The 16175-nt window shown below is 47.9% G+C and overlaps 1 protein-coding gene across 1 annotated transcript in view; it reads right to left on the bottom strand.

Moving 5' to 3' along the window:
- PTPRU (protein tyrosine phosphatase receptor type U) overlaps positions 1 to 16175 on the bottom strand; it is a 90205-nt gene that overhangs the window by 19000 nt on the left and 55030 nt on the right. Inside the window, 4 exon segments of the mRNA XM_030913499.1 lie at positions 2363 to 2439; positions 2942 to 3017; positions 3756 to 3946; positions 15948 to 16105. Coding sequence (XP_030769359.1) covers positions 2363 to 2439; positions 2942 to 3017; positions 3756 to 3946; positions 15948 to 16105 — 502 coding nt within the window.

Below are 16175 nucleotides of genomic sequence, written 5' to 3'. Positions count from 1 at the left end.
AGCCTGGGCGACAGAAGTGAAACTGTCTCAAAAAGGAAAAAAAAAAAATGCTTAATTTTAAAAAACAGAATATCCAAACTGCTCCCTCCAAAAAACATTCAAATTAAGGCTAAATGGAGGGTAAAATGGTCGGGGTTGAGTTTCAGGCAAACTGATCATGAAGGTATTTGAACACTAGGGAAAGTAGTTTTAGGAGGCTGACCTGGGGCTGTCCAAGCTCTTGACCCTCAAGCAGCAGAAACAGGGCCCTCCAGGGCAGCTTCCCCTGCACCCTCCAAAGGGTCCTGTAGAAGGTGCAGCTAGGGAGGACTCCTTGGGAATGGCGGGACCAGGGAAGGAAGGTGACAGACAGTGGTGACCAGTGCAGAATGGGGCAGGGGAAGCACCCCCAACACTGCTGCCCCTGCTCAAGGCAGTGAAGGATGGGAGGGAACTGCTTACAATAGGAACACTCTCGAATCTTCAGCCCTGGGCGGCCCCTGGCCAGGCTGCTGAAATGGACGGTTGGTGCGCTGGGCACATAAGTAGAAAGGAAGGACAGAGACAGAGAGAGAGAGAGACAGCCAGAGACTGTGAGAGTCTGAGATACAGCCAGTCAGACAGACAGGAGGAAGAGGAGGAGGAGGAGAAGGGGAGAGAGATACTTACTTCTCGGTTTATCCGAATCTTAATGATTCCAGTGAGGGAACAGTATAAAGCAAAAGAGACAGATATTAGGCCAGGGGCAGATGGAGGTGGACGGAGCACAGGAGTGGCCAGAATGGGCGATGTGAGCAGGGCAGGCAGAGCGGAGACGGGCAGGCTGGGCCGGGCTGAGCCACAGAGTGGGGAGTGGTGTGTCCCTGCCAGGGCCCAAGAGAAGCCAACTGGGACCTTGACAAGACCAAGGAGAGGCCCACTGTCACCAAAGCTGCCCATGTCTGCGAGGCCAGGCCTGGCCCTGACTCCAACCAAGGGATAGGATGAGTGGGGGAGGCAGCAAGGGATTCTGGGAAACATGGCATGGCACATCTGGCCCCAGGAGGAGGAGAAGAAGAGGGAGAGGAGAGGCCACCTCCAGAAGCCCTGACTACCTCGGCTCCCAGACCTGTGCCTTGCTCCACCTGGCCCCCCAGGCCTTTGCTTAGGCAGCTCCCCACCCGGGATACTCTTCCCTCTCCTCTCCAGCCACCTAGAGGCAGCTCAAGCCCTGCTTCCTCCACAAAGCCCGCCACACCAGCCCTGGCTCTGCCACTAGCCTGCTGTGTAACACTCAATCTGTGTGATCTCTCTTCTGGCCTGCGCTTGCTCATCTAATCTGAAGTTATTTTGATTTGTAGAAATGTCTATCTGTCTCACCCACTTGAATAGATACGTTCAAGGAAAGCAGAGGTCATGACTGTCTTGTTCACATCTGTATCCCTGGTGCCCAGCACAATACGTGGCACAAAGGAAGTGCTTAAAATTTATTTCATACGTGATTAAATGATGCTCTCCCAGACTTGGTTTGCTGTAGGGGTTAGGGGCCCTGTCCCGTCTCACCCCTCTTCCACACCTAGGGAGTAGACTCATCACCTCTCCTTGACACCCAAGCCCAAGCCTCCTGGCTGCCTACTCTGTCTCTGGCCCCTCCCTCCCATCCATCCAAGTCCTGTTGCTACAGCAGTGGGCAGGACAGCCTCACAGCAGCAAAGGCTTTAGAGACAAAGACAGGCTGAGATTTGAGTCCTTTCTTTACCACTCACTAGCTGTGCAACCTGGGACAAGTCGCTTCGCGTCTCTGAGCCCCAGTTTCCTCACCTGTAAAGTGAGGTCATGGTGCTAAGTGCCTCGGAGGGTGGGTGGAGGAATTACAGAAAAGGAGATCTTGGGTGTAAAGTACTTAGCACAGTGCTTGGCACCCAGTACATGCTGGATAAACGTGTGTTATTATTCTTAAAGGACCACTCTGATTATGGTCAAAACACTTTAACAACTCCCTGGTGCCCCTAGGAAAAAGCCCCCACTCCTGAGCCTACCATTTGAGGTCTTCACAATCCAGCCCCTGCCTACCTCTTCAGCCTCACGGTGCATGGTGAGAATCCCATTCTCCATGCCTCCCGCCTTCCTCACCTCTTGGCCTAGCTGTCTGCCTCTTCCCTTTGTTCTGCTTCCCTAAAGCACCTCATCTCTCAGGCCAACTCCAGCCTACAGAAAGCCTTCCAGAATCTGCTGCCCACTGTCCTCCCTCCTCTGAGCACCCTGGCACTGACTGCAGAGATGGGGGCACTCCAAACTCAGCCACTTGAACCCCCATTTATCCAACAGGTTTCTGCCCTGCCTGGATAGTAAGCCTGGAGCGGGCAGGGCCAGGTCTGCAGAAATGACAGGGCAAGGCACTCACATCTATGTAGTTGGCATTAATGTAGTCAGCATTGGGGTCTCCCAGCATCGGGTGCAGTTTCACTCGGTGCCGATCATCTGTAAACACAGAGCAGGTGGGCAGGGGCTGAACTGGGGAGCCCAGAGCTAGGCAGTCAGGGAGGGATTCCTGGAGGCTGGGGATAGGGCACAGGCAGGGCCACCAGGGAACCTAGAGTCTCAGGGCTTACCAGTAGTCTCTGGGCACCATGGGAGGCGGGACACACCAGGGGCTAGAGTCTGGGCTATGGAGTCAAGGAGGCCCAAGAGTGTATGCTGCTCAGGCAATTACTAGCTCTGAGACCTTGAGCAGGAATCTTAATCTCCCAAGCCTCAGTTTCCTTATCTGTAAAACGGGGATTATAGTATTTCCCGCTTCACAGGGGAATTGACGGGAATAAATGAAATAAGCACAGGGCGTGGCGTGTGGCAGGACCCTCAATAAAAGGTGGCCAATGCTACTATCATCTCTGAGGCTGCCCCAGCTCACCCTGGCTGTGCTCCCCTTCCTGATGCCCTCCCGCCCACTGCCCTGGACCCCAGGCCCTTCCCCAGGACTCACAGGCAGGCATTGGCTCCTGCCGGCTGCCCTTGACCTTGTCTTTCTTCTTTGTGGCGTCCCAGCCTTCAAAGAAGCTCTACCAGAAGGGGAAGTGGTGGTCAGTGGGAGAGAGGGACCCTCACTCATAGGGCCCCTTCCCCTCAATGAGGATGATGTAGGCAGGATGGGAGTGGGACAATCAGGGCCAGGTTCAAGCTGAACTTGGGCCTGAGATAAAGTCACTGTCACTGTGGGTCCTTTTATCATAAAGCCAGCCAGGGACCAGGGTCAAAACCAAGGCGTGTGGGGGGAAGGGAAATGAGAAAAGAGGAAAAGAGGGTCAGGGTTCAAAGACATTTTGGAATAAGGGTCAGGCTTAGAATAAGAATTAGAAAGAAGGTAAAGGTGGGGGTCAAATTTAGATTAGGATAAGGGCGATGTCAGAGTTCAGACAGAGGTGAGATGAGATCCAGAGTTCAAATGGAGCTTAGGATGACACTCAGGATCAATGTCAGGCTGGGATTAGGTCAAGGTCAGTGTCAGTGGGCAGGTTCAGACTAGGGACAGAATAAGGATCCTGATCACAATCCACATAGAGATGGAGACGGGATTCAAGGTCAGATTTCAAATCAGGGTTAGCATGAGAGTGAAAAACCATATCAGTCTAAAATTCAGATGAGGGTAAGAGTCAAGGGCAAAAAGGTTGAGTAGGGAACTGTCAGAGCAGGGGTCCAACCAGGGCTAGGCTGAGGGTTGCCAGGGTCAGAGTCTACAGAGAGTGAGAACCAGGTGAGGCCTCCGCAGGGGTCCTGCTGGCCCAGGGGCCGGCGTGCACCTCGTACTCCTGCTTGAAGCCGTAACCCTCAGCCGTCTTCATCTGGTTGATGTGCTGCAGAAGGTCCGCCACACGCACTGCAGGGTGCAGCTGCCCCGTGTGGTACGGGGAGCCCTTCCGGCCACAGGGACGCCTTGGGGAGCCCCCCAGGAGGCTGCTGGCCTCAGTGACCCCACCGCTGCGCTGGTCTCCTGCAGTCAGAGAAAGACAAAGCAGTTCTTGACACACACGCCCCAGCCTTGGGGGCCCTGTAGAGACTGGGGGGCTATGGGGGAAGGGAGGCACAGCCAATGCCAAGGATGGCTGGGTTGTTGGCTGGAGCCAAGCACCTAGTCAGGCCCACCCTGTGTGGTCCTGGGCACATCCCCTCCCTCCGAATCTCAATTCCACCTGTAGAATGAGCAGGTCAGATCAAGTGGTCTCCAAGGGCCCTTGTGGCCCAGCCTGGCTATGATTCTATTATCCCCTCACTCCACCCCATGAGGCTTCACCGCACTCCCTGCAGAAGGCAGCGCTCCGCTGAGCCCACGACAGACAGCCCCTTCTTCCTCCCCTTCTTCCAGAGAACAACCTGGAACACTGGCAACTCCCAGCAATTACCCCCATTCAAAGACAAGCAAATTGGAAATTAGCAGCTACTGCCAACCCCTCTGCAGATTAACACGAGGCACCTGAATAGGAGCCTGTCTCCTGCACAGGCAGTTCCACTGTCAGCCCGTGCGGGGCCGCAGCCATTGGGAGAGTTGCGTAGCTCCTCACACACCCTGGGAAACCACCCTCCCCGCAGCCCCCAGGACCACCCTGTCCCCGGCTGTTCTGCTCAGCATTCCCAAGGACGTCCCACTCTGGTCTTGGAGATTAGGTCCCGGAACTGAGAAAACAGCCATACCTGCCTTGGGACACACACTTCCACTCACTCACTTAATACTCATGCATTGCTTAACCACAGGGATACGTTCTGGAAAACGCATTGTTAGGTGATTTGGTCTTTGTGAGAACACCACAGAATGTATTTACACAAACCCAGATGGTACAGCCTACTCCACAGACCTGGGCTGAACAGCATAGCCTATTGCTCCTACGCTACAGGCCTGTACTGAATACTGTAGGCAATTATAACACAATGGTAAGTATTTACGTATCTAAACACAGAAAATGCACAGTAAAAATATGCTATAAAACAATAAATGGGCCGGGCACGGTGGCTCAAACCTGTAATCCCAGCACTTTGGGAGGCCGAGGCAGGAGAATCACGAGGTCAGGAGTTTGAGACCAACCTGGACAACATGGTAAAACCCAGTCTCTACTAAAAATACAAAAAGTTAGCTGGGTGTGTTGGCACGAGCCTGTAATCCCAGCTACCTGGGAGGCTGAGGCAGGAGAATCACTTGAACCTTGGAGGCAGAGGTTGCAGTGAGCCGAGATTGCGCCACTGCACTCCAGCCCAGGCAACGGAGTCTTTTGCAAGACTCCGTCTCAAAAGAAAAAAAAAAAAACATAATAAATGGTACACCTGTATAAGGCAATTTACCATGAGTGGAGCTGCAGGACTGGAAGCTGCCCTGGGTGAGCCACTGAGTGACTGGTAAGTGAATATGAAGGCCTAGAATATTCCTGTACAGTACCATGAGCTTTATAAACACTGTATGCTTAGGCTACAATACATTTATTTAAAAATAGTTTTCTTTCTTCAATAATAAATTAACCTTAGCCTACTGAAATGTTTTAATTTGAATTTTTTGACTTTTATAATGACACATGCACATAGTACAGCTGCACAAAAATATTTTCTATCTTTATTCGACACACTTTTTTCTATTTAAAATTTTTTTTTGGTTTTTTAAAATTTTTTGTTAAAAACTAAGACACACACACACACACACTAGCCTAGGCCTGCACAGGGTCAGGATCATCAGTATCGCTGTCTCCCACCTCCATGGATCTTGTCCCACTGGGAGGTCTTTAGGGGCAATAACACACATGTAGCTGTCATCGCCTATGAAAACGGTGCCTTCTTCTGGGACACTTCCTGAAGGACCTGCCAGAGGCTGTTTTACAGTTAACTTTTTTAAAAATAAGTACACTCTAAAATAATGATTAAAAGTATAGTATATTGGCCGGGCGCGGTGGCTCAAGCCTGTAATCCCAGCACTTTGGGAGGCCGAGACGGGCGGATCACGAGGTCAGGAGATCAAGACCATCCTGGCTAACATGGTGAAACCCCGTCTCTACTAAAAAAATACAAAAAACTAGCCGGGCGACCTGGCGGGCACCTGTAGTCCCAGCTACTCGGGAGGCTGAGGCAGGAGAATGGCGTGAACCCGGGAGGCGGAGCTTGCAGTGAGCTGAGATCCGGCCACTGCACTCCAGCCTGGGCGACAGAGCGAGACTCCATCTCAAAAAAAAAAAAAAAAGTATAGTATATTAAATACATAAACCAGTAATACACTCATTATTATTAACTATTACGTACTGCACATAATTTTATGTGCTAAACTTTTTTACAACTGACAATGCAGTAGGTTTATTCCAGCATCACCACAAACCAGTGAGTAATGTATTGCACGACGACATTATGATGGCTACAATGTCACTAGGTCATAGGAGTTTTTCAACTCCGTTATAATCTTATAGGACCACCATGGTATCTGCGGTCCATTGTTGATCAAAACTTCATTATGTGGTGCATGACTGTACTAATGTCCCTCCTGCTGCCCTGGGTGAGGCTGCAAGGGGCTTATTCCAAGTCCAGCCCTCCCATTTTCGAGCCAATCTCTGCCCAGGTCTAAGCTGGCAGGGTTCAGTGGGGGACTGTCAGTGGGGCTTAGATACATGCCCCTACTCCCTGTGCCTTCACATATGCTGTCCTTCTCCCTCCAAAATCCCTCCTCCCCCTACTTTTCTTGCCTGATGAACTCATACTCATCCTTCAACTCTCAGCTGAAATGACCCTCCCTGCAAGAACCCTCTCCAGTGCCTGGCCTAGAATTCCTACTCAACAACTAACTGGCAGAATGAATGCAGGATCACCAGGAGACCCCCTGATGAGCCCAACTTCCCCAAACTCCAACCAGGTCAGTGAGGCTGCCCCATTGTGCTTGGGTTCCACCTTCCTGTGCCATGGTTTGAAGATGGCCTCACCTCATTTGTTTCTCTGCTCTCAGGAACCACAGTCTTGAGCTGTCTATAGTTCAATGTCTGAAAGCAACTGATTCCTATATTTTAGCTGGATTTCTGGTTGCTTACAGCTGGATGGCAAATCAAGTACCAGTTATGCCATTGTGGTGGGATGCCCAAACCCTTAATTTTACAGATGGGGAAATTGAGGTCCAAAGAGAACAGACCGGCCTAATATGGTGGTTGCCAGAGTGTTTCAGAAAATAGTAGGGACGTGAGATCATTAAGTGGTATCCCATTAAAAAGAAGAGCAAGAGGAGGAAGAGGAATTCTGTGTTTTAAAGGAGTCTGTGAAATTCTAGTTTAAACAAAAACAAACAGGTTTCTTCCCTGCAAGACCTCTCGGGGCTTTTGGCGTGTTTGTGTGCATTTTAAATCTTCAAGACAGGAGTGGAAACAGCAATGTTCCATAAACATCTTTCGCCACGGAGGGCTTTTCTTGTTTATTTCATGAAACATCCTCAGGGGAACACAGTGCAATGTAGACTCTGAGAGATGGGCTCTGGAGTCAGACTTCAGATCAATTCCCAGCTCTGTATGTGACCGTGAGAATGTTACTTACTCTCTCCAAACTTCCATTCTTACATGTCAAGTGAAGGTAAAAATTGTTACAATCCAATATGATGATGTAAATATTAAATATAATAATGTATATAAAGCACGCAGCCCAGTGCCTGGCACACAGCGTGCACCTGCAAGGGCAGCTGTTGACATTACTAGTCATTTCCAGGAAAAGATGGAAGCTCCTGAGTGCCAGAAAGCCAGGGCAGCTGGCTGACAAGAGTCTTGGTCCTTCTCTGCTGTAAGATCTTGGATCTGGAATCTAAAAGGCAACTTGAAAAGATGATTCCAAGGAGCATCCATAACACACACACAAGACAAGTGCAACAGTTTCAAGAAGAGGGACTTCTGTTGGCTTAAAGAACTCAGAGAAGAAACTGGCGAGATGGAGAAGCCCTTGTGCTCTTTGCAGGAAAGTGGGCCGACAGCTCCACAGAGAGCTCTCCTGGCAGAGAAAGGAGCAAATGAGGGTGGCAGAGAACCAAAGAGTTTATCCCAGAGATCCTGAAGGGGTGGCAGCCCTGGCACAGCCCCACAAGGAGGCATGCAATCAGCGCACAGTGGCTGAGAACAAGTAAAAAGTCCCACCTGGAAAGCCAGAGCCACATCTGGGCAGCTGACAGCTGAGCCTAAGAACAACACAAGATGTTCTACAAATAAGACCACCGGGAAAGGACAGGATGATGATGTTCCCAAGAGGACCCTCCAATTTCTGGGCCCAGAGAGGACAAGTCTCTACTCTCCTTGCCTATGAGTTCCCCTGTGGGACTTGAGACACACTTCCTACCTCATCCCATCCCCTACCCCTAAGGACCAGTTTGCCCAGAGGCCCACCTTCAAAGTCTCCACTCCAGGGCTCTCCCAGGCCCTTCCTGGCTCCATCGTGACTGTGGAACATCTTCTGTGAGTAGCCACTGGACAGCTGACGTTTTATGGGGAGGGCCGAGGCCCAGAAAAAAGAACACTAGGTTTGGAGTCAGAGAGACCTGAATTCAATTTCTGGCTCAAGTTCCTTGACCTCTCTGGGTCTCAGTCTCCTCATCTGGAAATGAAAATCCTCAGTCCTCCCTCAGCGATGGGCACTTCCCCTGATTCCCACCACCCTCAGATGAAGAGAGGCCCCCAGTTATACCATTTGGTAGCACCCTAAACTTTTCCTCCACTGTTTGCAATTAGCAAGTAAGTTTCTTTCCTAAAGAAGCACAGCCTGTAATAAGGCCTAGCCATCTCTAACATATTGAGTGCCCTGCACAATTCTTAAGTCACTTATTCCCTAGAACATCCCTATGGCAGGGGCACTATCATTGTTCCTCTTGTGCAAACGAGAAAACTGAGGCCCAGAAGAGTTAAGCTACTCACTCATTAAATGGCAGCACTAGGATTCAAACCCAGGCTTGAATTCACCTGACTCTGAGACCCTGCTGTCCCCACTGCCCTCTCTGCTTCCCTGATTAGGGCGCATTGATGGGCATGAGAAAAACTGGCACTTATTTGACAAACAATTTGGCCAACACCAACTGGCACCCACAGGAGTCAATAGCTCCAGACAGACAAGGCCCAGGAGGATCTGAGGGTTTTCGCAGGCAGAACTTCAGAGACAACGGGGCTCATTCCAATACCTTGGGAAGGTTCCATCTGGCTTCTTCACACCAGCCCCGCCATCAGTTACCCACGGTGATAAGTCCTTCATTTAAAATTTGCACAGAAGGATGCACTAAAATCAACATGGCTTTCCATTCTAAACCAAAAAACCTGGCCTCCACTGTTTGGAAAAGAAGGAAGTGGAAGCCAGACCGGCATGTGGAGGGCAGAGAAGAAGAAAGAGAGAGAAGGTGCTGAGGCGCAGCTCAGCTCATCTCCTGGACACATTTTTTTTTTTTTTTTCTTTTTTGAGACAGAGTCTTTCTCTGTCTCCCAGGCTGGAGTACAGTGGAGTGATCTCGGCTCACTGCAACCTCTGCCTCCTAGGTTCAAGCAATTCTTGTGCCTCAGCCTCCCAAGTAGCTGGGATTTCAGGTGCCCGCCACCATGCCCAGCTAATTTTTGTATTTTTAGTAGAGACAGGGTTTCACCATGTTAGCCAGGCTGGTCTTGAACTCCTAACCTCAAGCGATCTGCCTGCCTCTGCCTCCTAAAGTGCTGGGATTACAGGTGTGAACCACTGTGCCTAGCACCTGGACACATTTGGAGTTTCCAACCATCACCTCTGCCCAAGCTCAGTGTCCCTTCCTCCTCACCATCCCATCTCCAACCGTACCCATCTCACCAAAATGCTGACCATTCCTGCCCAAGGGCATATTTTCTCAAAACTGACAGCACTGATTGTCCCCACTATCCACATAGCAATTAGCCTGGTCCCGACTTCGCTGGGTCAGTCCTGACTCCCCATCTCATCAGTGAATCCCAGGAGCAGAGCCCATGTTTCCTGCCTCTATCTCTCAATAAGAGTCAGCAGCTAGGCATGAGCCCACACCACCCCGATCTCCGGCTCTCTCTAGCACACACTGGAGGATTCAGTGCAGTCGCACCTCTCCCTGTCTCCTCCTGTGCCCGTCATCACACATTTGCACATACTGTGCCTCCTCTACACATGCCCTTTCCTTCCCATCTCTGTGGTCTGAATCCTACCCATCCCTCAAGGTGCAGCATGATGCAGTAGAAACAAGTTTGCAATTCAGAAAGATTTGCATTTAAGTCCTGACTCTGCCACTTTCTGGCTGTTTAACCTGGACAAGTGACTTCCCCTCTCCAAGCCTCTATTTCCTCATTTGTAAGTTGAAGGGTTAATAACTGCTACTAAGCAGGCAGGCACGGTGGCTCACGTCTGTAATCCCAACACCTTGGGAGCCCAAGGTGGACGGATCACTTGAGGTCAGGAGTTTGAGACCAGCCTGGCCAACATGCTGAAACCCCGTCTCTACAAAAAATACAAAAATTAGCCAGGCGTGGTGGTGGGTGCCTGTAATCCCAGCTACTAGGGAGGCTGAGGCAGGAGAATCACTTGAACCCGGGAGGCAGAGGGTTGCAGTGAGCCGGGATCGCACCACTGCACTCCAGCCTGGGCAACAGAGCGAGACCCCATTTCAAAACAAAAAACAAAACAAAACAAAACAAAAACAGCTACTAAGCAGGGTAAAATGGTATAAAATGGTGAAAATTTAATGAGAGAGATGACAAAGATAATGTGATTAATAAGTGCATAACACTGAGTTTAAAAACATAAATAAAATGACCAAATACCTAGACAAATATAATTATCAAAAATATAACTTTCTATTTAAAAAAAACCAGAAAGCCTGAATAGTTGTTTAGTCCTTTAAATATATCAAATTAGAAGTTTAAAATCTAGCCAGACACAGTGGCTCACACCTGTAATCCCAGCACTTTGAGAGGCAAAGACAGGTAAATCGCTTGGGCCCAGGGGTTCGAGACCAACCTGGACAACATGACAAAACCCTGTCTCTACAAAAAAATACAAAAAAAAAAAAAAAAAAAAAAGTGAGGCATGGCAGTGGGCACCTGTAGTCCCAGCTATTCAGGAGGCTGAGGTGGGATGACCACTTGAGCCCAGGAGGTTGAAGTTGCAGTGAACCATGATCACAACACTGTAGTCCAGCCTGGGCAACAGAGTGAGACCCTATCTCAAAGAAAAAAAAAGAAAGAAAGAAAAGAAACATCAGCCAGGCACGGTGGCTCACGCCTGTAATCCCAGCACTTTGGGAGGCCAAGGTGGGCAGATCACGAGGTCAAAAGATCGAGATCATTCTGGCCAAAATGGTGAAACCCCGTCTCTACTAAAAGTACAAAAATTAGCCGGGCGTGGTGGCAGGCGCCTGTAGTCCCAGCTACTTGGGAGGCTGAGGCAGAAGAATTGCTTGAACCCGGGAGGCGGAGGTTGCAGTGAGCCGAGATTGCACCACTGCACTCCAGCCTGGCTACAGAGCGAGACTCCATCTAAAAAAAAAAAAAAAAAAAAAAAACTAAAGAAAAGAATCATCATAATCATCACGACCAAGTTGAATTTATCCCCTGAATTTAAGGTAATTTTTTTTAAAACCTAAAAATGTCACTAATCCCATTAGCAGACAAAAGGGGAAAAATAATTATCACAATGATTGCAGAAAAAAGTATTTGGTAAGTTTAATGCCCACTTAAAACCTCTCAGCAAACTAAAAACTAAAGGAAACTTGGTTAGCCTGATAAAAGCATTTCTACCAAAACCCAAAGCAATCTTCATTCTGTGTTTAAATGTTAGAAACAGTCCTTTTAAAATCAGGAGAAGAAGACAATGATTCCAGCTACAATCACTCTATTCAACACAGTAATGAAGGTCCCAGCCAGAAAAACATGGGAAAAAAAGAATAAGAAACGGGAAAGAAGAAACAACTATTTCTTCTGCAAAGGATATTCACAGATCCTTTAACTGCTTAGAAAGCCTGAAACATTCTACAGACAAATGAGAATAAGAAAGCATATCAAGAAGTATGAATATAAGGCTGGGCACGGTGGCTCACGCCTGTAATCTCAGCACTTTGACAGGCCAAGGTGGGTGGATCACCTGAGGTCGGGAGTGCGAGACTAACCTGGTCAGCATGGTGAAACCCCATCTCTACTAAAAAGATACAAAAATTAGCTGGACGTGGTGGCGCATGTCTGTAATTCCAGCTACTTGGGAGGCTGAGGCAGGAGAATCACTTGAACCAGGGAGGCAGAGGTTGGAGTGAGACGAGATTGCGCCACTGCACTCCAGCCTAGGTGACAGAGTGAGACTCCGTCTCAAAGAAAAAAAAAAAGAAGTATAAGATCAATATACGATCAAAAATAAACCGCATTTCTCTATATAATAAATAGAAACGTAATATTTGAAAAGTGTACCATTTGCAATAGAAGTCAAAAATAAAGAACCTAGGGACATCTATCTAAAAAAAGATGTACAAGATTTTATGGAGAAAATTATTGAAAGACATTCAAGACCTAAATAAATGGGGCAATATACGTCACTTTCATGGGTAGAAAGACAATTTCATAAGATGTCGGTTCTTCCCAAATTGATCTATAAATTCAATACAAATCCATCCAACAAAGTTTTTCAAGAAACTTAAAGAGATGACTCTAAAATTTATAACAAAGAGAATTAGCCGGGCGTGATGGCTCATGCCTGTAATCCCAACACTTTGGGAGGCTGAGGCGGGCAGATCACGGGAGCCCAGGCGTTTCAGACCAGCCTGGAGTAACATAGTGAAACCCCATCTCTACCAAAAAAAAAAAATGCAAAGATTAGCCGTGCATGGTGGTGTGCCCCTATAGTCCCAGCTCCTCGGGAGGCTGGGGTGGGAGATCGCTTAAGCCTGGAAGATGAAGGTTGCAGTGAGCCCAGATTGTGCCACTGCACTCCAGCCTGGGTGACAGAGCTAGACCCTATCTCATTAAGAAAGAGAGACAGAATGAAAACAAAAATAGCCAAGACATCCTTGATGAAGCACAAAGTTGGCACGGCTTCATGTTTCAGATATCAAGACTTACACAGCATCGATAATTAGACTGTGTGGTTGGGAATCAACGAAAACGACCAATGAAAGAAACAGGGAACTGAAAAATGATCCATGTATCTGTAGAAATGTGGTGTGTGAGAAGGATGGCACCGCAAATCAGCAGGGAAAGCGTGAACTATAATAAATGATGCTGGGACAGTGGCTTATCGCCATGGAAAAAATAAAATCCTTAATTTATACCATCACACACAAAAATCAATTCCAGATGGATAAAGACTTAAATATAAAATGTAAAATGTTATAAGTTCTAGAAAAAAAGCAAAAAAAAAAAATATAACTTTGGGTAGGGAAAACTTCTTTAAAAAACACAAAAAGCAGAAATCACAAAGAAAAGACTGATGAATTTAAGTACGTGAAAATAAAAATCTTCTGTTCATCCAAAGACACTATAAATAACCTAGGAAGATGAGCCACAAATTGGGAGAAGATATTTGCAATTCATAAGTGACAAATGATTATTATCCTAAAAATATAAAGAACTCCTAAAAACCACTAAGAAAGCAACAGAAAACCCAATAGAAAATTAGGTGAAAGACATGAACAGGCATTTCATAGAAAAACAGACCTGAATGGCCAATGATGACTTGAAAATCTGTTCAACCTCATTAGTCATCAGTGAAATGCAAATTAAGACTATAGAGAATTACCATTTTATACAAACCAATGCGGCAGAAGTGAAGAAGGCTGGCAAATTTTGATCTTGATGTAGAGCAACAGAAACTCTTACACACTGCTGCTAGGAAAGAAAACAGGCAGAGTTGCTTTGGAAAGCAACTTGGCACTCTTATTAAGCTGAAGATGCATGTACTCCATAATCCAGCGATTCTATTTCTAGAACCTTGTGTGCAGGTGCATCTAGAGATCCACATCAGAATATTCATAGCAGTCTCATTTGTGATAACAAGAAAACTAAAAACCAATCGAACGCCCATGGATGGCAGAATGAAGAAGTCAATTGTGATACAGCCATACAATGGGAAACTATGCATTTGTAAAGTAAATGAACTGCAGCAAAATATCCACATGGGTAAATTTTAGAAATATGATGTTAAGAAGTAGTGTGTGATTTCATTTTTATAAAGCCTGAAAATGAGCAAAACTATACAATGCATTGTTTGGGGATATATGTAAACGTGGTAAAACTACCCCCAAAAGGCCGGGCGCGGTGGGTCATGCCTATAATCCCAGCACTTCGGGAGGCTGAGGCGGGTGGATCACCAGGTCAGGAGATCGAGACCATCATGGCTAAGATGGTGAAACCCCATCTCTACTAAAAATACAAAAAATTAGCCGGGCACAGTGGCGGGTGCCTGTAGTCCCAGCTACTAAGGAGGCTGAGGCAGGAGAATGGCGTGAACCTGGGAGGCGGAGTTTGCAGTGAGTGGAGATCGCGCCACTGCACTCCAGGCTGGGTGACAGAGCGAGACTCCGTCAAAAAAACAAACAAACAAACAAACAAAAACTACCCCCAAAAAAGGTAGGAAAATTATAAACATAAATTTCAAGGGAGGCTGGGCACAGTGACTCACTGCCAGTAATCCCAACACTTTGGGAGGCCAAGGTGGGCAGATCACTTGAGGTCAGGAGTTCGAGACCAGTGTGGCTAACATGGTGAAACCCTGTCTCTACTAAAAATACAAAAACTGGTTGGGCGCAGTGGCTCATGCCTGTAATCCCAGCACTCTGGGAGGCCAAGGTGGGTGGATCACCTGAGGTCAGGAGTTCAAGACCAGCCTGGCCAACATGGTGAAACCCTGTCTCTACTAAAAATACAAAAATTAGCTGGGCGTGGTGGCACACACCTGTAATCCCAGCTACTCAGGAGGCTGAGGCAGGAGAATTGCTCCATCCCAGGAGGCAGAGGTTACAGTAAGCCAGGATCGCACCACCGCACTCCAGCCTAGACAACAGAGTGAGACTCTGTCTCAAAAAAACAAAAAAATTAGCCGGGTATGGTGGCAGGTGCCTGTAATCCCAGCTACTTGGGAGGTTGAGGCAGGAAAATCGTTTGCACCTGGGAGGCAGAGGATACAGTGAGTCGAGATCATGCCACTGCACTCCAGCCTGGGCGATAGAGTGAGACTCCATCTAAAAAAAAAAAAAAACACCACAACAATTTCAAGGGAATATTTACATATAAGAAAGAGGTAGGGGTTATAGCTAGGGAGGTGTACCAAGATAATGTTCTAATTCACCAATGAGGTTCATTGCTGTTTGTTGTATTGTTATCATTTTATGACTTTCATAAACATTACTTATTCTTTTCTGTACAAATCAACACTAAACAGAATAAAAAGATGTGGGATGAAGCAAGTTATGACACAGACCTAGTACATGATGGCTGACTCACTATATTCTGTGAATACAAGCACAGCCCTAAGTGATTTTGCACACATTATCTCATTTAGTCTTCACATCAGCCCTACTAGCAGAGGCTATCGGCATTCCCATTTTATACATGAGGAAACAGACATCCAGAGGGCTTAAGCAACTTGCCCCAGGTCACACAGCTAACAAAGGGAGAGGCAAGCCCAGGTCCGACTCTGTATCAGTCTCTCTCAGCCACTGTATCCCCACCTCTCACATAATAGGTGCTCAATAAGGGGTGGCCTAGGCCACTCTGATCCCTCTGTTCCTACAGCAGCACCTCCTCTTGACAATTGTCACAACGAACCTTGCATTCCTCTTATGCTAGCAGAATTCCTTCCAAGACTCCTCCAGTACACAATGCAAAAATGCCACCTGTGCTGGCTCTGTACCCAATAGGTATCCAGCAGGAGCACCATAGATGCTTCACTTTTGGTTGCAGGTGTTACAGAACTCATCTGATGTGGGGACCCTATTGTCTCAGGTCGGGAGCCCCAGAGCCATGAGGAAGGGGTAGGAGGGCAGGGGCACTCACCCCGGGTGCTGTAGCCATGGGTGTCCATGAAGGACAGGCCCAGCCGCTCATCCTCCTGCAGGGTGCTCTGGTCTGTGAAGCTGCGGTCGACGGCACTCATCATGTGTGTCTTTTCCTGGCGGTAGTTGACGGTGGCCTTGGTCATGTTCACCGGCTTCCTGGAGACGGGGGTTGAAGGAAGACACAGGCACTGTGTGCTGCTGGACAGCACCCAGAGGTGGGTGGGGA

The sequence above is a fragment of the Rhinopithecus roxellana genome, chromosome 12 (genome assembly GCF_007565055.1).
Source record: "Rhinopithecus roxellana isolate Shanxi Qingling chromosome 12, ASM756505v1, whole genome shotgun sequence".
Classification (NCBI taxonomy): domain Eukaryota; kingdom Metazoa; phylum Chordata; class Mammalia; order Primates; family Cercopithecidae; genus Rhinopithecus; species Rhinopithecus roxellana.
This window is presented reverse-complemented; position numbering and strand designations above follow the sequence as displayed.